General features: G+C 36.9%; 3 protein-coding genes across 3 annotated transcripts; 1 reads left to right on the top strand and 2 right to left on the bottom strand.

Annotated features, from left to right (window-relative positions):
- Positions 1 to 1913: 1913 nt before the first annotated feature.
- On the bottom strand, positions 1914 to 2493 carry LOC129744887 (uncharacterized). The gene is made up of 2 exons (XM_055737639.1): positions 2443 to 2493; positions 1914 to 2376 (listed from the first exon to the last, which is right to left on the bottom strand). The coding sequence occupies exons 1-2, from the start codon at positions 2446 to 2448 to the stop codon at positions 1918 to 1920; spliced, it is 465 nt and encodes a 154-aa protein (XP_055593614.1). The 5' UTR covers positions 2449 to 2493; the 3' UTR covers positions 1914 to 1917.
- Positions 2494 to 2818: 325 nt separating this feature from the next.
- On the top strand, positions 2819 to 3385 carry LOC129741217 (uncharacterized). The gene is made up of 2 exons (XM_055732930.1): positions 2819 to 2867; positions 2927 to 3385. Exons 1-2 carry the CDS (start codon positions 2862 to 2864, stop codon positions 3383 to 3385), a joined length of 465 nt encoding a protein of 154 aa, XP_055588905.1. The 5' UTR covers positions 2819 to 2861.
- Positions 3386 to 9399: 6014 nt separating this feature from the next.
- On the bottom strand, positions 9400 to 9922 carry LOC129741216 (uncharacterized). The gene is made up of 2 exons (XM_055732928.1): positions 9917 to 9922; positions 9400 to 9858 (listed from the first exon to the last, which is right to left on the bottom strand). The coding sequence occupies exons 1-2, from the start codon at positions 9920 to 9922 to the stop codon at positions 9400 to 9402; spliced, it is 465 nt and encodes a 154-aa protein (XP_055588903.1).
- Positions 9923 to 18561: the final 8639 nt, after the last annotated feature.

The raw sequence follows: 18561 nt of genomic DNA, 5'->3' as shown, positions 1-18561 counted from the left end.
AGTTAACTGTTTTAAAAATTGATCAAATTTGGGGACAAATAAAAAGTAGAAATTCAACGGTTAGAACTTAAATTTTCAGTTTTCACATGTATTAAATAGGGCACCATGAATCGATTCAAAGATAACCGTAAATAAAACACAAATATATACCCTTCGCCATGGCCGTAGGAACGGGGGGGGTTTTGGGGGTTAAACCCCCCCCCATGAGGATCCAAAAAAGCAAGCGAGATATTCTACTCTGCACTCAAAATTTTGAATTCAGAATCAAATTATGATAACAGACTAAGGTTGTTCAAGAGTAAAAATATAGACTACAAAACTAATGCCAAAACCTCGAAAACCCATCCCAAATTCAAAAATTTTGCATAATATTTTCAAAATTTTCTCACTTGTTCATAGAAATTTAGGTTTGAATTTTCGGACTATCTGATTCCATAATTCGCATAACCAAAATTGTATATCTAGTTTCGTTTTACGGATTCTGTACCCAGTTCAGGATTCTTGATTTTCAGTTCGTATCATCATAAGAAATTAGAGCTGAAAAGCTGCTTAGAACTCATGTTTCAATTTCAGATCAAATTTGATTTATGTTTTTCGAGATCATATGCATTTTCAATACTTTGATAACGATGATGATTTATATTGAAATTGGAAGTTCTTAAACTTAATTTTTACGAAAAATTCCATCATTTAAAACTTCGAAATAGCAATCCGAAATAGAAATTCAGATTTAGATTCGGAAATCGTATTTTTGTACATTTCAGAAATCGTATAGAAATTCGGGAACAGATTCAAAGCTCAATTATTGAATTGAAGTTCAGAATTTCGATTTAGAACGAGATTCAAAACTCAGAAAAAGAATTAGGCTGTTGCTAATTACAATCAACAGAAATTGTTGAGGAATTCAAAAGATCATGAACATAAGATTTCTTGTCAATTCAATTTCCAAATTTAAATTTTGAATCCAAATTAGTTTGTACACACAATTCAGCTGAAAATTGCTAATGAAAAAATAAATTTGTGTTAATTTTCTAAGTTTGTACCTTATCTTCACCTAAGAAATCTGCAAAAAGTTTTATATTTTCCAATCTATTGTTTAACATTATTTACACATTAAAGATATCGAGAAAATCTTAACCATCAGACCCCAAAATTCGGCATTTTATGTTTCAGAGACCAATTGACAAAATTCTACCAGTTTAATATATTCGAGTAAGTAATTTGTGTTTTTTTTTTTAATGAGGTTTCATAAGATTCATAAACATTTGAATTATGCTTTGTATTGGAATATACTTGGTCCAGCGAAAAACGAGATATCTCGTATTTGGTTTGAAATGTGTTAATATTGTAGATTTTATTGAAGCCAAATTGCCAGCTAAAATCTTAAATTTGGTTCATGTTTGCATCAAGAAATTTGATCCGAAAATGTTTTATCCATTTTATTTTTTGAAAATTTGATTAAATTTCATCAAAGTTAAAAATCTTTCAATTTGCTAATCTCTTTTGCCAAAGCCAATTTTTTGAAGATTGGGCTTGTTTGATTTGAGTATAGAATAAGTTGAAAGACTCTCCTAAAAAAAAAATTATTTTATGCTCAATTCATATAAATTTGAACTATCAGACTTTTAAATAAATTCAAAGATTTAACCATCGAAGAAAGCGAATTAAGCTCACCTTTATGGTTAGGACCAATTTTTCAAAGTCACGATTTATTACGAAAACTTGTATTGTACAAGTACTTAAAAATGAATAATCATATAGTAACAAACATAATTTGTTTTTATTTTTTTTTGTACTCGTGCATTGTTGGGCAAAAAATCATAGGTAAAAATAGTCAGCAAAACCCCCCCCCATGAGTCGGTTCTTCCTACGGCCCTGCCCTTCGCTATTTTTTATTGCTATAATACTGTCTACAATTTAGGCAACAATCAGTTTCTGGTTGACGGCATGTCCTACCAATGGTGCAACATGAACTGATCCAGGATTGGCAGCAACATATTTGGCAGCAACGACTGGAGCACCATGAGCAACATAGTTGTTGTATCCATGTCCATAACCATATCCAGCCCATGGAAGACCCCATGGGTTGACCTTGGCTACGTTGGCCTGAACGACAGTTGGCTTAGCTCCATACCATCCGTTTCCGTTAACCCAAGCGTTGTCATAGACGGAGTTCACTGCTGGCCAGGATCCATGAACGGAAGAGTAAGGATACGAAACCAGACCCTTGTTATTCCAGTTGTTCCATTCATTCCATCCATTGTTCCATCCGTTGTTCCAGGAGTTCCATCCCAAGGAATTGACTGGCCATGCGTTCTGGACATAACCAGCTTGAGCTGCAACAGCTAGGCTGGCTACTAGAAATGCGACGAATGCCTATTTTGATAGAATAAAATTTTGTCAACCAATTCGACCTGAAATCAGTTAAGCAAAACTCCTCACCTTCATTGTGTTGTGGTTGGTTGAGCTCTGGAGCAACTGTTTGCTTTGAAGTACTGCCGACTAAGTATGAGCTTTGCTACTGTGTGCTTAAATTTATATATCCTTGCTCATCGCTTTGGAGGAACATTCAATCTGAAAGGAGCTTCCATTCACTGTTGTTTGACTTATAAATTCATTGAACCGTAAATTTCTATGTTTTTACGGACAGAACGTTCTCGCATGGATTTTAACTTCAAAACCCATTTAAAAAGTGAAAGTGATTGAAAACACATTCATCATTCGATTCTCTTTTTTTAACTTTGACCTTTTCGAAATGATTTTTTGACAATATAAAAAGGTGGATTGCAGAAGAACTCATCATACTTAGTCAACAGAACTTCGAGGCAAACAGTTGCTCCTTAGCTCATTCATCCACAACAATGAAGGTGAGTATTCAACACATTATGTTTGATTTAATAACGCTAATTTTGTTTTTTTCAATTAGGTATTCATCGCATTTCTGGTAGCCAGCTTAGCTGTTGCTGCACAAGCCGGATATGTAGAGAACTCGTGGCCAGTCAACTCCCTGGGATGGAACTCCTGGAACAACGGATGGAACAATGGATGGAATGAATGGAACAACTGGAACACCAAGGGCTTGGTTTCGTATCCTTATTCCTCAGTTCACGGATCCTGGCCAGCAGTGAACTCCGTCTATGACAACGCTTGGGTTAACGGAAACGGATGGTACGGAGCAAAGCCAACCGTTGTTCAGGCCAATGTTGCAAAGGTCAATCCATGGGGACTTCCATGGGCCGGATATGGTTATGGACATGGATACAACAACTATGTTGCTCATGGTGCTCCAGTCGTTGCTGCCAAGTATGTCACTGCCAATCCAGGATCAGTCCATGTTGCTCCGCTTGTTGGACATGCCGTGAATCAGAAGCTGATTGTTGCGTAAACCATTGGAAAAGTGCTGTGGAATAAAGTGATTGATTATCACTTAATTTTGACTCTTTTGAATGGATGACAGAACGAAACTCGGAACATGTCAATTTGAATCAAAAAGGATTTTGATATTTTTTAAACTTGTTTATGCTAAACAATATCTCAGAATGGTGTGTTATGATAGCTTACAATATTTCAAATGGATTTAAATGTTATCGCATGTTTCACAATACATTCACAATACAAATATGTAAGATATTTTCCACGTTTAATATGTATATTAAATGCCCTGCTGACACTATCGGATCAATGATATGATATGAATCGTTCAAGCAAATCTTGATTTAAAAACTAGAGATTTGCAAATAGGCCAATCAATTAAAGCTACCAATTTAATATGAATTTAAACAAAAAAAAAACTAATGGATAAGATGTTCGGTATAAAATTAAGTTCAGAGAGATTTTGCTCTGTGCGTAATTGATTATGGATATTAAATTGTTGAAGATGTTTAATAGGGAAGTTACAGTTGAAATTTGACAAGCTGCCATTCCTCTCTTGGTTGAAATTTTTTCATGAAATTTCTACACAATTTAGTTCAACTTCCCAACTTATACTCTACAAAATTTGAAGGCTTTACAATGACTAAAAACAAAGATACAACTTTTACCGTAAAAAGGGGAATTTGTAATTGCTACACTAATTCGCTGTAACTTTGACAATTTTCATTTAAAATTCTTGAAATTTGGTCCAAAGATGTAGAAATGTATGATCTAGTACCTGAACAAGTTACATCAAAATCAGTTGACGCGACCAAAAATGGTGCCGGGTAGAAAATGAGGTTCATTATCGCCCAAAAGACGATTTCATTCTATTTCTAGACGGATGTTTGTATGGAAAGCATCGTAATCAATGTTTTATTGTTTTTTTCTTTCACAAATTCATAATTCATCCAGAAGAACGTTGAAAATTGATAAAAATTTCATTCGTGCTTTTATTTGAAATAGAAAATGTTTCAACAGAGTTTAAAATAAGAAGAACAGAGTTTCAGAAATGACCTGCTAATTCTACTGATAAACAAATTTGATATACAATTAATATGTTCACTACTGCTATCAAATGCGATGATCGATTACCTTCGTATTTTTTAGGAGGGAAGATCACCACCCGTAGTAGCATCAAGCAAAAGGAAAATTCATTCGTTCGTTCGAAATTAACTCGGCCCGAGCGAATCTCGGCTACAGTCGGACGGAGTAAGTAGTACTGTCATGCAAAATTCAACGCATTGAAAACTGTCAGGAAGATTTTCCCAAAACTGTCACGGAGCTTAAAAAACTTTCATACCCACGAACAAACTCTCGCATGAGGTGAAACAAGACATCGCTGTACATCGCACGACCGCTCCTTTTAAAACTGTCGGGGAAGAAATATTCGGGAAGCTTTCATCGAGGTGCATGTGCGACGTTCGCAAGAATACTGTCGTTCGCCAGTACTTTTCGGAAGCCTGGGTATTTTATCCCAGGCTGCCACGAGATGTCGCTTCAGGACCTCCACACCTTCATGTTTCTTAGAGCAGACTTCGGCTTCCGACATACTCCAAACAGCGAAGTCCATAGTGTTCAGGTCTGGCGAACTCGCCGGCCACTCGGAGCTCGAAATAAACCCTAAAAAATTGTTGCGCAATCCAAAGTTGGGTTTTCTTCGCTTTGTGAGCCGGCGCCGAGTCCTGTTGGAAACCCCAATCCCTGGAATCAAAATATCGAAGTGCCCACGATTCGACGACATTTTGTAGAACTAGTTCTCGATATGTATTTTGGTTGATCCCACTCCTTAAGGGACAAAAATCAGCGGAGTCCGGCTATCTCGGGTAATTCCGGCCCAAACCATCTCCGATGCTGGTTTCTGTCGCCAGGTGGCCGTCAGCAAGTCGGCATGGCTTCGTGATCTGTCTGGCAACCAAACTCTGTCGTTCTCCTTATTCACGAACTGCTGTACGGTGAAGAGTTTCTCTCGGTAAACACGATATTCTTCAACCTTCCTTCCGCGGCCTTCGCTCTTCTTACCCGTTTTTGTTTCTGCTTCACCGTAAGTTCTTGAACCTTTTGGATCTTGTAGGGCTTGGACTGAAGTTTATCTTTCAGGATCCGACGGAGACTTCGATCCGATATGTTGAGATCCTCTGCCAATTTAGTGGCACTACGACGAGGATTTCTCTTAAGGCGCTTCTTGACGATCTTCGCCATGGCAGGTGTTACCACAGTAGGTCGGAGTCCTCCACCATACCGTTTTTTGGCACTTGCGGTCTCCAGGTATCTTTTAACTGTACGGTATACAAAACTTCTACACACACTTATATCGGTCAGCTCACGAACTATGTCCTTCTGCCGTTTACCAGCTAGGAACAAGGCAGCCACAGCGCTACGTTTATGTTCGAGATCCATTTTTCCGAATAACACCTGATTATAAAAGTAACACTTACATCCAATGATAGCTAAGACTTAATGTAAACAAAGCGACAAAGGGTCGTTCAATACTGTTTCGTGTGCAACAAAAAAATTACTGTTGAAGTAATGTAGCAGTTCAATTGCCGGACCCTGTAAATCAAATTTGAAGACTAATTAAAACGCTGGAATTTAACGGAAAGAACAAATACTTCCAATTTAAAAAGAAGGGTTTGAAAAAAAGTTTGGAGTAATTTATTAACACGTGGTTTGGATAGGAAATCAAGAGTCGATTCGAAAGTTACCATAAAAAAATACAAATAAATATCATTCGTAATTTTTTATTGCTATAATACTGTCTACAATTTAGGCAACAATCAGTTTCTGGTTGACGGCATGTCCAACAAGTGGAGCAACATGAACTGATCCTGGATTGGCAGCAACATACTTGGCAGCAACTATTGGAACACCATGAGCAACATAGTTGTTGTATCCATGTCCATAACCATATCCGGCCCATGGAAGTCCCCATGGATTAACCTTGGCAACGTTGGCCTGAACAACTGTGGTCTTTGATCCATACCATCCGTTTCCGTTGACCCAAGCGTTGTCATAGACGGAGCTCACTGCTGGCCAGGATCCATGAACTGAGGAATAAGGATACGAAACCAGACCCTTGGTGTTCCAGTTGTTCCATTCATTCCATCCATTGTTCCATCCGTTATTCCAGGAGTTCCATCCCAAGGAGTTGACCGGCCACGAGTCCTCGACATATCCGGCTTGGGCAGCAACTACCAAAAAAGCAACTAGGAATGCGACGAATGCCTGGAAGGAAAAAATTTAGTTTTCAAAACCTGAGGGTTCATAAAAAATTGACGAAAATTACCTTCATTGTTATGGTTGGTTGAATTTGGGAGCAACTGTTTGTCTGGAAGTGCTGACGACTTCCGAATGTGCCAAACAACTCGAGTTATGCCTTTTTATATCCTGACACAATGTTTAGCAAAAATGAAAAAATAAAAATGGATAGTTGGTTTCCAATCACTTCCTTTATTTTAAGGTTCATCGGTTGACTCCTTTCAAATTATTGAATTGTGTTTCTCTAGATCAATATATACTCATAAGTTTTTTTTATGGCTTTCAGATTGATATAAATTCACACGATTTTGTTTCAAATCAAACATTCTCAATTCACATCTTTCTCAGTAAACAATTGCACTGCTGTTGCAGATCTTTTAGCTATGAAGGTAAACATATACAATAGAAATAGATTTTCGTTTAATCAAATAGTTGCAAACACATTTTTTTAGATCATTACCGCCCTGTTATCTTTGGCCGTTGCTGCTCAAGCCGGATATGTTCAGCCAACCTGGGACTCCGTTAACAGCCTGGCATGGAACTCATGGAATGGAGTGTATGCCTGGAACAACGAATGGAACGGCTGGAACAACTGGAACACCAAGGGTCTGGTTTCGTATCCTTACTCTTCCGTTCATGGATCCTGGCCAGCAGCGAACTCCGTTTATGACAATGCCTGGATCAATGGAAACGGATGGTATGGAGCAAAGCCAACTGTCGTTCAGGCCAACGGTGCCAAGGTCAACCCATGGGGACTTCCATGGGCCGGATATGGTTATGGACATGAATACAACAACTATGTTGCTCATAGTGCTCCAGTCGTTGCTGCCAAGTATGTTGCTGTCAATCCAGGATCAGTTCATGTTGCAGCATTGGTAGGTCATGCAGTGAACCAGAAACTGATTGTTGCCTAAATTGAAGACAGTATTATAGCAATAAAAATAAACCAAGGGTATTTATTTGGGTTTTATTTACGATTATCTTTAAATCGAGTCATGGTGCCCTATGTAATACATGTGAAAACTGAAAATTTATGCTCTTACAGTTGAATTCCTACCTTTTTATTTGTCCTCAAATTTGATTTATTTTTAGAACAGTGAAGAAAAATGATCGTAGTATGGAAATCCTTTTCAAAATAGCTATTGCAAAAATACGACTACTTATCCCAGCGTTCCTACTTCAAAATAAATGGTTCCCAATTTCAACGCTTTAAAACTTAAGGCCACTGACTCCATGAAAGATGCAATTGAGATAAAAATTCAAAATGGTATAGCAATGGGACGCCTCAAATACAAAATCTTTCTGTGTTATTTCAAAATTTATATACATTTTTGAAATGGTTTGATTGAACTTTATGGTGGCCCTTTTTATCAAACTTTTTGAAACTAAGCTTCCACAATGCAATCTGAATCCAATCTTCTACTAATATATAAAGATGAGCAGGAGCTGGAGTACGTCACGGTGGTTGAGTGGTTAGCGTGGTTAGACGGTAATCGCTGGTCCACTGATGGCATGGGTTCGATTCCCATCTTGATACTGGGTGTTAAATGTTAATCTTAAGTTGTCCACGTCATTTATTCAGTCTGTAAAGCCTAAATCGGCTAAGACGGTGTATGACTTTTAATGTTTGTTGGTTTGTTTTGTTGGATTGTTTGTTTGTTTGTTCATTTCATGACAAGGCTAAACTCGGGCAAAATTAGTTAAAATGATGAATACAATGCTTCCTATATTTCGAAAAGCCAAACGACTCTTTTTTATATATATTTTATTTAAACCCGAGAAAGACCGGGTAAAATCAGCTAGTTTAAACATAAATTTAGTTAGATACATATGCGTAGCGTAGGATTTTTTCTAGATCTTTTTGATTCTTTCACTGTAGACAAAGTGGTAGTTGACCAGAAAACTGTTTTCAGGGCTTATGGGTCTTTAAAGCTGATTGTTTTCCGACGCAGCAAGCCGAGCAAAGCGAAGGCTTTGGCTGCAGTTGTCACAGTTTGTTAAAAAATGAGAGTTTCAGGTCATCGCTACTCAGAAGTCTGTAACGGAGATTACTCTTTATTTAGAGGTATTTAGTGAAATCTACGTATATCGAATTAACTTTTAGTTTATTACCTGTTATAGACGATGACGATGGGATACAGTAAGTAGGGCGGCGAGCATTGATGTATTTCCAGAGTGTCTAAGAATCTTCTTTACAGATTTAAAGCAGCGTTACGAAGATTCGTGTATTTCGGTTCAAAAAATGGCTTATTCAACATTGAATGAGCTGCGTTTAATATCGAGCACATGACGCATTCTCACAACAAAAAAATATAAGAATTGTACATTTTACCGCGATTATTCTTCGCTTCGTAGTTCGAATGCAGTGTTTCTTAATGTCATCTACCTATATTAAGAAGTGAAAAGACAAGAACTCAAACTGAAGGCCAAAGGACATTAAATTCATAGTAATTTTTTTTTCGTTTCGATTATAGTCGTTTTACCATCTTTATTACATTCGCGACTTTATCAACGTTGCAGTTGGCTGATCGTTATCGAAAATCTTATCTGGTTCAACTGTGTTCAATGTTTACTCTTGGGCTCGAACTCGCGGACATCGGCTCAGGAGACAACAGACTTGCCAAATGATCTATATCACAAGCCCAAAATTCATAGCATGTTGTCATCATTTTCTTTATGAAATCGAAAAATTGCAATTCGAATCTCATTACTTTATTTGTTATCACAGATTTAGGCAACAACCAGTTTCTGGTTGACGGCATGTCCAACCAATGGAGCAACATGAACTGATCCTGGATTAGCAGCAACATACTTGGCAGCAACGACTGGAGCACCATTAGCAACATAGTTGTTGTATCCATGTCCATAACCATATCCTGCCCATGGAAGTCCCCATGGATTGACCTTGGCAACGTTGGCCTGAACGACAGTTGGCTTCGCTCCATACCATCCGTTTCCGTTAACCCAAGCGTTATCATAGACGGAGCTCACTGCTGGCCAAGATCCATGAACGGAAGAATAAGGATACGAAACCAGACCCTTGGTGTTCCAGTTGTTCCATTCATTCCATCCATTGTTCCATCCATTGTTCCAGGAGTTCCATCCCAAGGAATGGACTGGCCATGCGTTCTGGACATATCCGGCTTGAGCAGCAACAGCCAAGCTGGCTACCAGGAATGTGATGAAAATCTGTTGGAAAAACAAAATTAGCGTTATCAACACAGACAAAATGCTACTAAAAATTTACCTTCATTTTTCCGGTTGATTGTCTTAGGGTGCAACTGTTTGCTTCAAAGTACTGCTGACTGAGTATGATGAATTCTTTTGTAATCCTCCTTTTATATCCTCAACAATCATTTAAAAAAAGCCAACGTTCAAAAAGTGAATCGAATGTTGAATATGTTTTCAATCACTTTCACTTTTTCAAATGTGTTTTGGAATTTAAATCCTTGTGAGAACGTTCTATCCGTTAAAAATAAAAATTAACAGTTCAGTGAATTTATAATTCAAATAACAGTCAATGGACGTACCTTTCGTATTAATTGTTTCTTCACAGCGATAAACAGAATATAAAAAGTCAAGCAAACAGTAGCAAACCTCATACTAAGTCAGCAGTACTTCAAAGCAAACAGTTGCTCTAGAGCTCAGTCAACCATATCACAATGAAGGTAAGTTTTCTTTAACTAATTTCTGGTGGAAGTGTTTGACAAAATTTCATTTTATCGAAACAGACATTCATCGCATTCCTGGTAGCCAGCTTGGCCGTTGCCGCTCAAGCCGGATATGTCGAGAACTCGTGGCCGGTCAACTCTCTGGGATGGAACTCCTGGAACAACGGATGGAACAATGGATGGAATGAATGGAACAACTGGAACACCAAGGGTTTGGTTTCGTATCCTTACTCATCCGTTCATGGATCCTGGCCAGCAGTGAACTCCGTGTATGACAACACCTGGATCAACGGAAACGGATGGTATGGAGCAAAGCCAACTGTCGTTCAGGCCAACGTTGCTAAGGTCAATCCATGGGGTCTTCCATGGGCTGGATATGGCTATGGACAAGGATACAACAACTATGTTGCTCATGGTGCTCCAGTAGTTGCTGCCAAGTATGTTGCTGCCAATCCAGGATCAGTTCATGTTGCTCCACTTGTTGGACATGCTGTCAACCAGAAACTGATTGTTGCCTGATTTTTGACAGTATTACTTTGAATAAAAAATAATCCTGAATTTATTTTTGTTGGTTTACTTTGGATTATATCAAGATCACCAAGCCTCAATATTTTAATTAAAGTTTTATCGAGTTGTCTAAAATATTGATGCCTTCTTCCAGTAAATAATTAGTTTTAGCTAGAGTCACAGTTGTGGTGAGTATTAAATACGTTACAATTTACTCAGAATTTTGAACTCAATTTTGTAAAAACTAAAAATGCTTTATGATGGTTCACCAATTCAAATTACTGGGTATCACAAAGAGAATATCATCGGCTCTACACAAAACTTATTGTAAAGCAGACATGTCAAACTCGTTGTGGAATCGACAAGCTGCAGAAAAAATCAGCTGAAAAACGTGAAATATGCAGATATACATAAGTTTAACGTAGATAAGAAACAAATATAAAAATTATCAGAAAACTTGCCATAACAACATTCCAGTTTTTTATGCAAAAGTCGAATTCTCATCGTTTTGTTATGGTCTGGGTCAGGGCCGTAGGAAGAACAGCCTCATGGGGGGGAGGTGGTTTTAGGCCACCCATTTTTCTCTATGACATTTTTACTCAAACAATGCATGAATAATACAAATTAAAAAGAATTGTTTTTATACTTTTTGTAAAGAGACTACATACAAAGAGGCGCAGTCTGGTCCCTTTTGAAATAATAAGCATGCAACTCTTCTATAGGGCTGCCTTAAAGACTGCTTGGATTTGCTCGATTTGAATGACACTGACAGAAAATCGAAAATTCCAATCGTGACATTTCGTTTTCATTTTTAAGTTCTTTCACTCTCACAGCAGTCACAGCTTTTGTATTACATAGATAATTTATTTATACTATACTTATATAGTAGTAATAAAATAGGAAACTTGAAATATTTGAAATAACTCGACTTGTTTTTTCTGACGTCGCGTTTTCTCGTCTGTTTTTTCGCGTAAAAAAAATTCGTTAATTTGGAGTGTTTTTTTCGTCTGAGTGAAAATTATTATAATTTTATTACTATTAAATAGAAACCTCAAACAAACGATTGAGAAAGGTGTTAAACGAGTGGCCGTATGTATTCAGAATCAGTGATCATCGAGATATTCTTCAAACAACTTGTGTTTTGATTTATTGGCTTCCGGAAGTTAGCTATGGACGAATGTGTGGAAAAGTTAGTTTGCATTGCTGAAGTGTACTCCCTCCGGGTCAAGCAAAATTCACTTTGTCCTGAAAATCAGTCCATGATCTATTTGTATTAAAATCTGTGATCGGTGGAGCAATTGATAAGATTATAAGAAGTTAAGATTTAAGAGATGATGAAGTTTGGAAAAACTCGTGGTGCCACTGTGGGAAAGAAAACTTTCCGGATTATCGAATACAATTATTTCAATGCATGCTACGATCATAAAAGAATTTCGCTCTCTGCTGATGGACCGCTGAAAGATTGCTGTAGCCTTCCGATGGCTCTACGATAAGTATTCTTTCTTAACGTTTCAATTGGGCTGATTCTAGAATCATTAATTTTTTTTAAATTTAGTAGTTTTTTTATATTAATAACAACAATTTTATTGCTGGTACAAAATTTTTAAATAAGAAAACCAATGTCTTCCTTCTAATGGAACGTTGGGAGTGAAGAGGGCCTTTTTTGATAGGAGATTGGGTTTGGTGTAGGAGGTGTTTTTATGATTGTTTGAGACTCCCCTCCTTGAAATAGGAAGTGGAAAAGGGAGAGGGAATTAATTAATTGACTGTATGCTATAGTGAAGTTCTGTGATTGATTGGGATAGCTCCCAGTTTCTACTTTTGTTTTACGAAGTTTTAGGTTGTACCCGGCTACAGAAATTCAAATTGCTTCATTGCAGGTAACTAAGCCAATGGAAATACATAACAAATTGCTTAGTTCTTCAACCGTTTGCTAATAATTTTAACCTCATTAACCCCTCATACTATCCACAGAGTAGACGGAAAGATACGAAGGTAAAATAGCTGATCTTCAGCAACCCAATTGTAATATTCTATTCTCTTTTTGTTATTGCAGTCAGTATAATGTTGGTAAGTATCGAAATTACTAATTCCGTAACAGCATTTGATGTAAGGTACACCGGGGTAAGTGGGGACGGTGGCTATTAAAACAATATTGTCAACTATTTTTTCAAACTTTTAATGCAAAATGTTAAATTTACTTGTAATCTATCCAATAACTGTAAAAGAGACACGGTTCCGACAATAACGGATGTTTACGGTGACTTTTCGTTAATTTTTTTTTTTTTTCAACTACGTCAACTCCAGTGCATCTTTTTCAATCACAAATTTATCGTAAACCAGCTGGCTCTTGACGAAAAACTGTACATTGAAACAATCCTTGCATTAGAAACAACCAGTTAGGAAAAAAACGACGATTAAAAATTAAGAAAAAAGAGTTTATTTTCAAAAATCTAAAATGTTGTCTCTCTCCTGGGGTAAGTGGGGACGGCTTTATACATTCTTGATGTTTAGATATTTTTTCAATTTTTTCTCCTTCATTCAATACATTTTAGCTTTATTTAGCATTCGGATCATGAAAAGTTGGGAAAAGTACTTGGAATAAGCATATATTTTCGATAAAATCGAATCTCGTGTGTTGCAACATAAATTACACCCAATTATCTCTACCATGAACTTTTTTCAAAATTTTGGACGTTTTGAGCAAAAAAGTAACGTATTTAACCAAGAAAATACAAATTTTTTGAAAAGTTCCTGAAAAGCCCGGTGTACCTTATCTATTTTTCATACATACTTTTCCAAATGGCATAAATTAATATATTTTCGTAAAAGTTTTGTATGAAGCAGGGATCTCCACGCTGCATTCCTCCCCTGTATCCCCTGTATCCTGTATCTTTCGCGGTTTCCATCACATGGTTGGCCTGGCCGTAGTAATATCTGCAATGCATAGCAATATATAACAGATAATACGCTGAAATGAAAAATGAAAGACGCAAGTCTTCCATTTTCCAGGATGCCTACATGTTTTGGCCATGTTGATGTAAGAAGAAGAAGAAGACGAAGAAGAAGAAGAAGAAGAAGAAGATAAAGAAGAAGAAGAAGAAGAAGAAGAAGAAGAAAAAGAAGAAGAGGAAGAAGAAGAAACTTGAAATATTTGAATTAACTCAAAAATTAGGTTAGTTAAGCTTATTCGATTTCTAATTTTTTTTTAAGGAAGCCTTCATGAGGAATCAAGCTTTCAAAAATAGAAGAAATTGATTAACCCTTAAATAAATGACTTTTTTTAATTAGAGTTGCAGTTATTGATTCAGTAAAATGATAACATTTTATTTCGAATAACAAGGTTTGAAGTCGTTATTTTGAGTATTACAAAAGTTATGGCCCATCAAAGTTGAAAAATAATTTTTTAAATTATTCCCATACGGTTTTGCTAATTTCTTATAAACGTTTTTAATTGGGTTTCGGGAGGTGTTTGTGATTTATGCATATTAAAAAAATGGTTAGAATCTGCAATTCTAATGAAATAACAGCGATTTTCCAAAAACTATGTTTTATAAAAAAAAATAAATAAATTTTATTTTCTCATTTTTTTTTCGCATGCTTTATTCGATTTCTCAGACATACATTGAAATGTCGTTATAAAAATATCACGAGCTTATTTTTTTAAATTTCTAGAATATTTTTTGTGAAAACATCACACAAAAATATCCACTCGATTTTGAGATATTTGGATATTGATTAGTGTTGTTTTAAAACAACACTATTCATTAAAGGGTCAAAATTCTAAGGTTCGAATCTGGTTCTTGCTGAATCATTCCAAATTCAAAATTTTTGTTTGAAATTTGGTTTTTGAAAAAACTGGAATATAAACAATGTTAAACAATACACTAAAAATTATGAATTCTTGCAAATTGGTGGACTTAAAAATGGTAGAAAATATTTGCCATAGAAAATCAATTTCATTATTAAAATCCTGTGGATGAATTTTTAAATATACAGCGCGTGCCAACAGGATGTATCCGATTTCAACGTCGAATAACTCTGCAATTTTTCAGCCGATTTTGACAGATGAACACATTTTCGAATGAGTCAATACACACTTAAAGCTTAACCTTTCATTTCATGATTTTTTATTTTTCCTTAAAAATCATTTTTCACAGTTGGAAATGATGAGTGCATCAAGAAAAAAAATTGAATATAATACGATTTTTCACTTTTTCCATACATTAATTGTTGCAAATTTGTTACTTCATGAAACGAAGGGTTAAAGAATGCGCTTAAATTGTAGCGCTTTACATAAAAAAATATGGTTCAATTATGAAAACTGTTGATACTTACAGTTTCGGCAGAGGAAATCTGCCGCTCCGTCGGTGAAACCAAAACAGTTTGTTTTGGTTCCGCATGCTTTGAGTCAATTCGCAATTGAAACAATAGCGGTGATGATTGATGATGACAGCTGATGATGGTAAACACGGTATAAATGTTTACATCATCACACGGTCAAGCGAGACAACACAAATTGGGTTCGTGGTAACACAACAGTGTTGCCAGATATTCTGGGTAAGAATATCAAAGTACTCATTGAGAAATGAGTACCTTCCCGGTTAGGGAATATAAGATGTGGAAGTGACAATTAGCTATCGCTAATTAATATAGTTGTAATCTAGTGACCTCATAGACAAAACATGAATAAAGATAACTCTATTCCACCACTGAAACCTGCGTTTTCAACAGGTTATGGGCCCAGATACATCTGGATACAGAAATTACGAGTTAGTTCGAGAGGGGTACTCTCAAGTATTAAACTTGCGGTTAGCAAGTGGAGCAGCCAGCAGCCAGAGGACCACCAAGAAGAGGGCCACCAGCCAGAAGGACCAGCCTGCGCCGAGACGACCCAGCCCAGAGGGATTAGCCGGAGAACTACCAGGCAGCGAGATGTCCCAGGCCAGCCAGGAGGTGCCGCCAACGGTCGAGCCCGGGATGGTTCGCGGATCGAGAGGGTTACTCTCGATGCCGTCACGAGCCACGCTGCGGTTAGCCGACGGCCGGGAGGAGTCTCTGGATCCGCAACCGGGCAGCGCGAAGGTTCGAAGGTCAACCTGGAGGAACACCCTGGAGGAGTTGGTTGGAGCTGCTAGCCGAGAGGGTTACTCTCGTGCTCTGGCTGTGCGCTGCTGTTAGCATGCTCGAGCACAGCTGGAAGCAATTTCTGGACTCCTGGAGGAGGTGGTTTGGGCTATGGTTAGTTGCCAGCGACTTTAACCACCCCATGCTGCTGAATCTTAAGGTTTCTCGAATCACTTCCATCTGTACCGTTGAGCCGTCAACACGTACGCCGGAGCATCGTATCGTTGCTGTGTACCTGCAGGAACATTTTACATTATTTATTTTTTTCTTACCTGTATTTCAATCAGCACTTTTCAGTGCTAAAATTATTTTCATTTTCTTTTGTTCATATTTTCTCTTTTCTTTCCAGCATGGGGAAGTCTTCGGCCGGCTCAAGGGCCGGAAGAAAACGGATTGCTGAACCTAATCCAGGGCCATCTGCCAAAAAAGTTGAAATTTCCAATTCATTCGATGTCCTTCATAACATCGGTGATGAGGAAATATTCATATTTAATTCTGATAAGAGTACTAAGAAACCTTCTTCTTCTTCTTATACTCTTAAAAACGAAAAAATTCCACCAATAACGGTCACGATTCCTGACTTCAATGCCTTTCGAAAAGAAATCGTCACTTCCGTCAAGGATGTGAAGATTTCTTTTCAGATCGGTCGAAGGGGAACTGCTCGTATATTGGCGGAATCTTTTAATGATTTTCAAAAAATTTTAAATTATTTGAATAATAAAAAACACCAATTTTTTACGTACGACACTAGAGGTGATCGTCCTTTTAAAGTTGTACTTCGTGGTCTCACCGGCGATCAGACACCGGATGAGATCACAAATGAATTAAATTCTTTGTTAGGTTTTTCTCCAATTCAAGTAATTCAAATGAGGAAAAGAACCAACACGAATAATATCAGTAGTGTTGGTTTTGCTCCTGAACTTTATTTGATCCATTTTAAAAAGGATCAGGTTAATAATTTGAAAATTTTGGAAAAGGCTCGTCTTATGTTTCATTGTCGAGTAAAATTTGAACCTTTTCGAAAATCCCCTACCAATTTTTTACAAAATATAACGCAATGTCGTCGTTGTCAAGCTTTTTGTCATGGCACTAAAAATTGTAGAATGAATGCCAGATGCATGTTTTGCGGCTCATTCGATCATGAAAAATCTAAATGCCTTTTTGGTGGTGATAAGCCAAAAACAGAATTTTTTAAGTGTGCGAATTGCGCAGGTAATCATTCCTCGAATTCTCTAGATTGTCCCGTTAGGGCAAAAATTGTTGCTTCTAGGAAAAACCCCAAAGTTTCCAGAAAAGTTTCTTCTCCTCCTTCCTCTTTTTCGTCTTCACATGTCAGACCGGCAAACAACCTGCCTGTTCGCAGTCAGCCTCGGCCTACATTGGAATCACGGCTGGGTAATACCCGAAGTGATTTTAATGTTACCTGGGCTGATTCTGCGCCACAGACTCGTTGTTTATCGTTCTCAGAGGTGGTTGAAAATGGGTTTCCCTCTTCAGGTTTAACTAATAAAAATGGGAAAAAACCAAGTCTCAACGTTCATGCGAAGGCTTGGGAAAATCCCCGAAATTCAAATAATTTTTCTTCTCTTTCCTCTTCTGATTCTAACAATTTTGTTGATTTGGGTGAGATTACTGAGGAAAAATTAAAATTTTTGCATCAAAATTTAATGGAAATGATGCAACTTATGTTGAAAGCAAATTCAATGTTTGAAGCTTTCCAAACTTCTTTTAATTATGCTAACAAAATTATTATGACTTTACGATTCCCAAATGGATCCAAATAGATGTTTAAATATTATGAATTGGAATGCTAGATCTTTGCTGGCTAACCAAGATGAATTCTTTTTATTTTTGAAAACTCAAAACATACATATTGCTGCCATCACTGAAACTTTTTTAAAGCCAGACAATAACTTGAAAAGCAATGCTTTCTTTAAAATTTTGCGAAATGATCGACTTGATCGACAAGGTGGGGGTGTAGCTATTGTCATCAATAGTCGTCTCACATTTAGAATTTTTCCTTCTTTCAATACAAAAGTCTTAGAAACAATTGGAATTGAATTAGAAACTTCTATGGGGAAAATTATAATTGTTGCCGCATATTTGCCTTTTCAATGTAGCGGTGAACAGAAAAATTTTTTGAAGGGAGATTTACAAAAACTCACCAGAAATAAATCTAATTTTTTTATTATTGGTGACTTTAATGCAAAACACCGATCTTGGAATAATATTTCATCAAATTCAAATGGGAATATTTTGTTTAATGACTGCTCTGCAGGCTATTATACTGTTGAATATCCTAATGGGCATACTTGTTTTTCTTCAATTAGAAATCCCTCCACAATTGATTTGGTTCTAACGGATTTAGGCGAGCATTGTAGTCAATTAGTTACTCATGCGGACCTCGATTCAGACCACCTTCCAGTAACTTTTTCTTTATCCCAAAGTCCCATTGAAAACCCTTTAAAATCAACTTTCAATTTTCAAAAGGCTAACTGGGAGCGATATATGAATTTTATTGAACGTAATTTAGATGTAAACGTTCCACTGAATTCAATAGAAGATATTGATTTGGCTGTAGAAAATT

This window comes from Uranotaenia lowii, chromosome 2, assembly GCF_029784155.1.
Source record: "Uranotaenia lowii strain MFRU-FL chromosome 2, ASM2978415v1, whole genome shotgun sequence".
Classification (NCBI taxonomy): domain Eukaryota; kingdom Metazoa; phylum Arthropoda; class Insecta; order Diptera; family Culicidae; genus Uranotaenia; species Uranotaenia lowii.
Note: the sequence above shows the minus strand (reverse complement) of the source record. Positions and strands in the feature narration are given on the sequence as shown.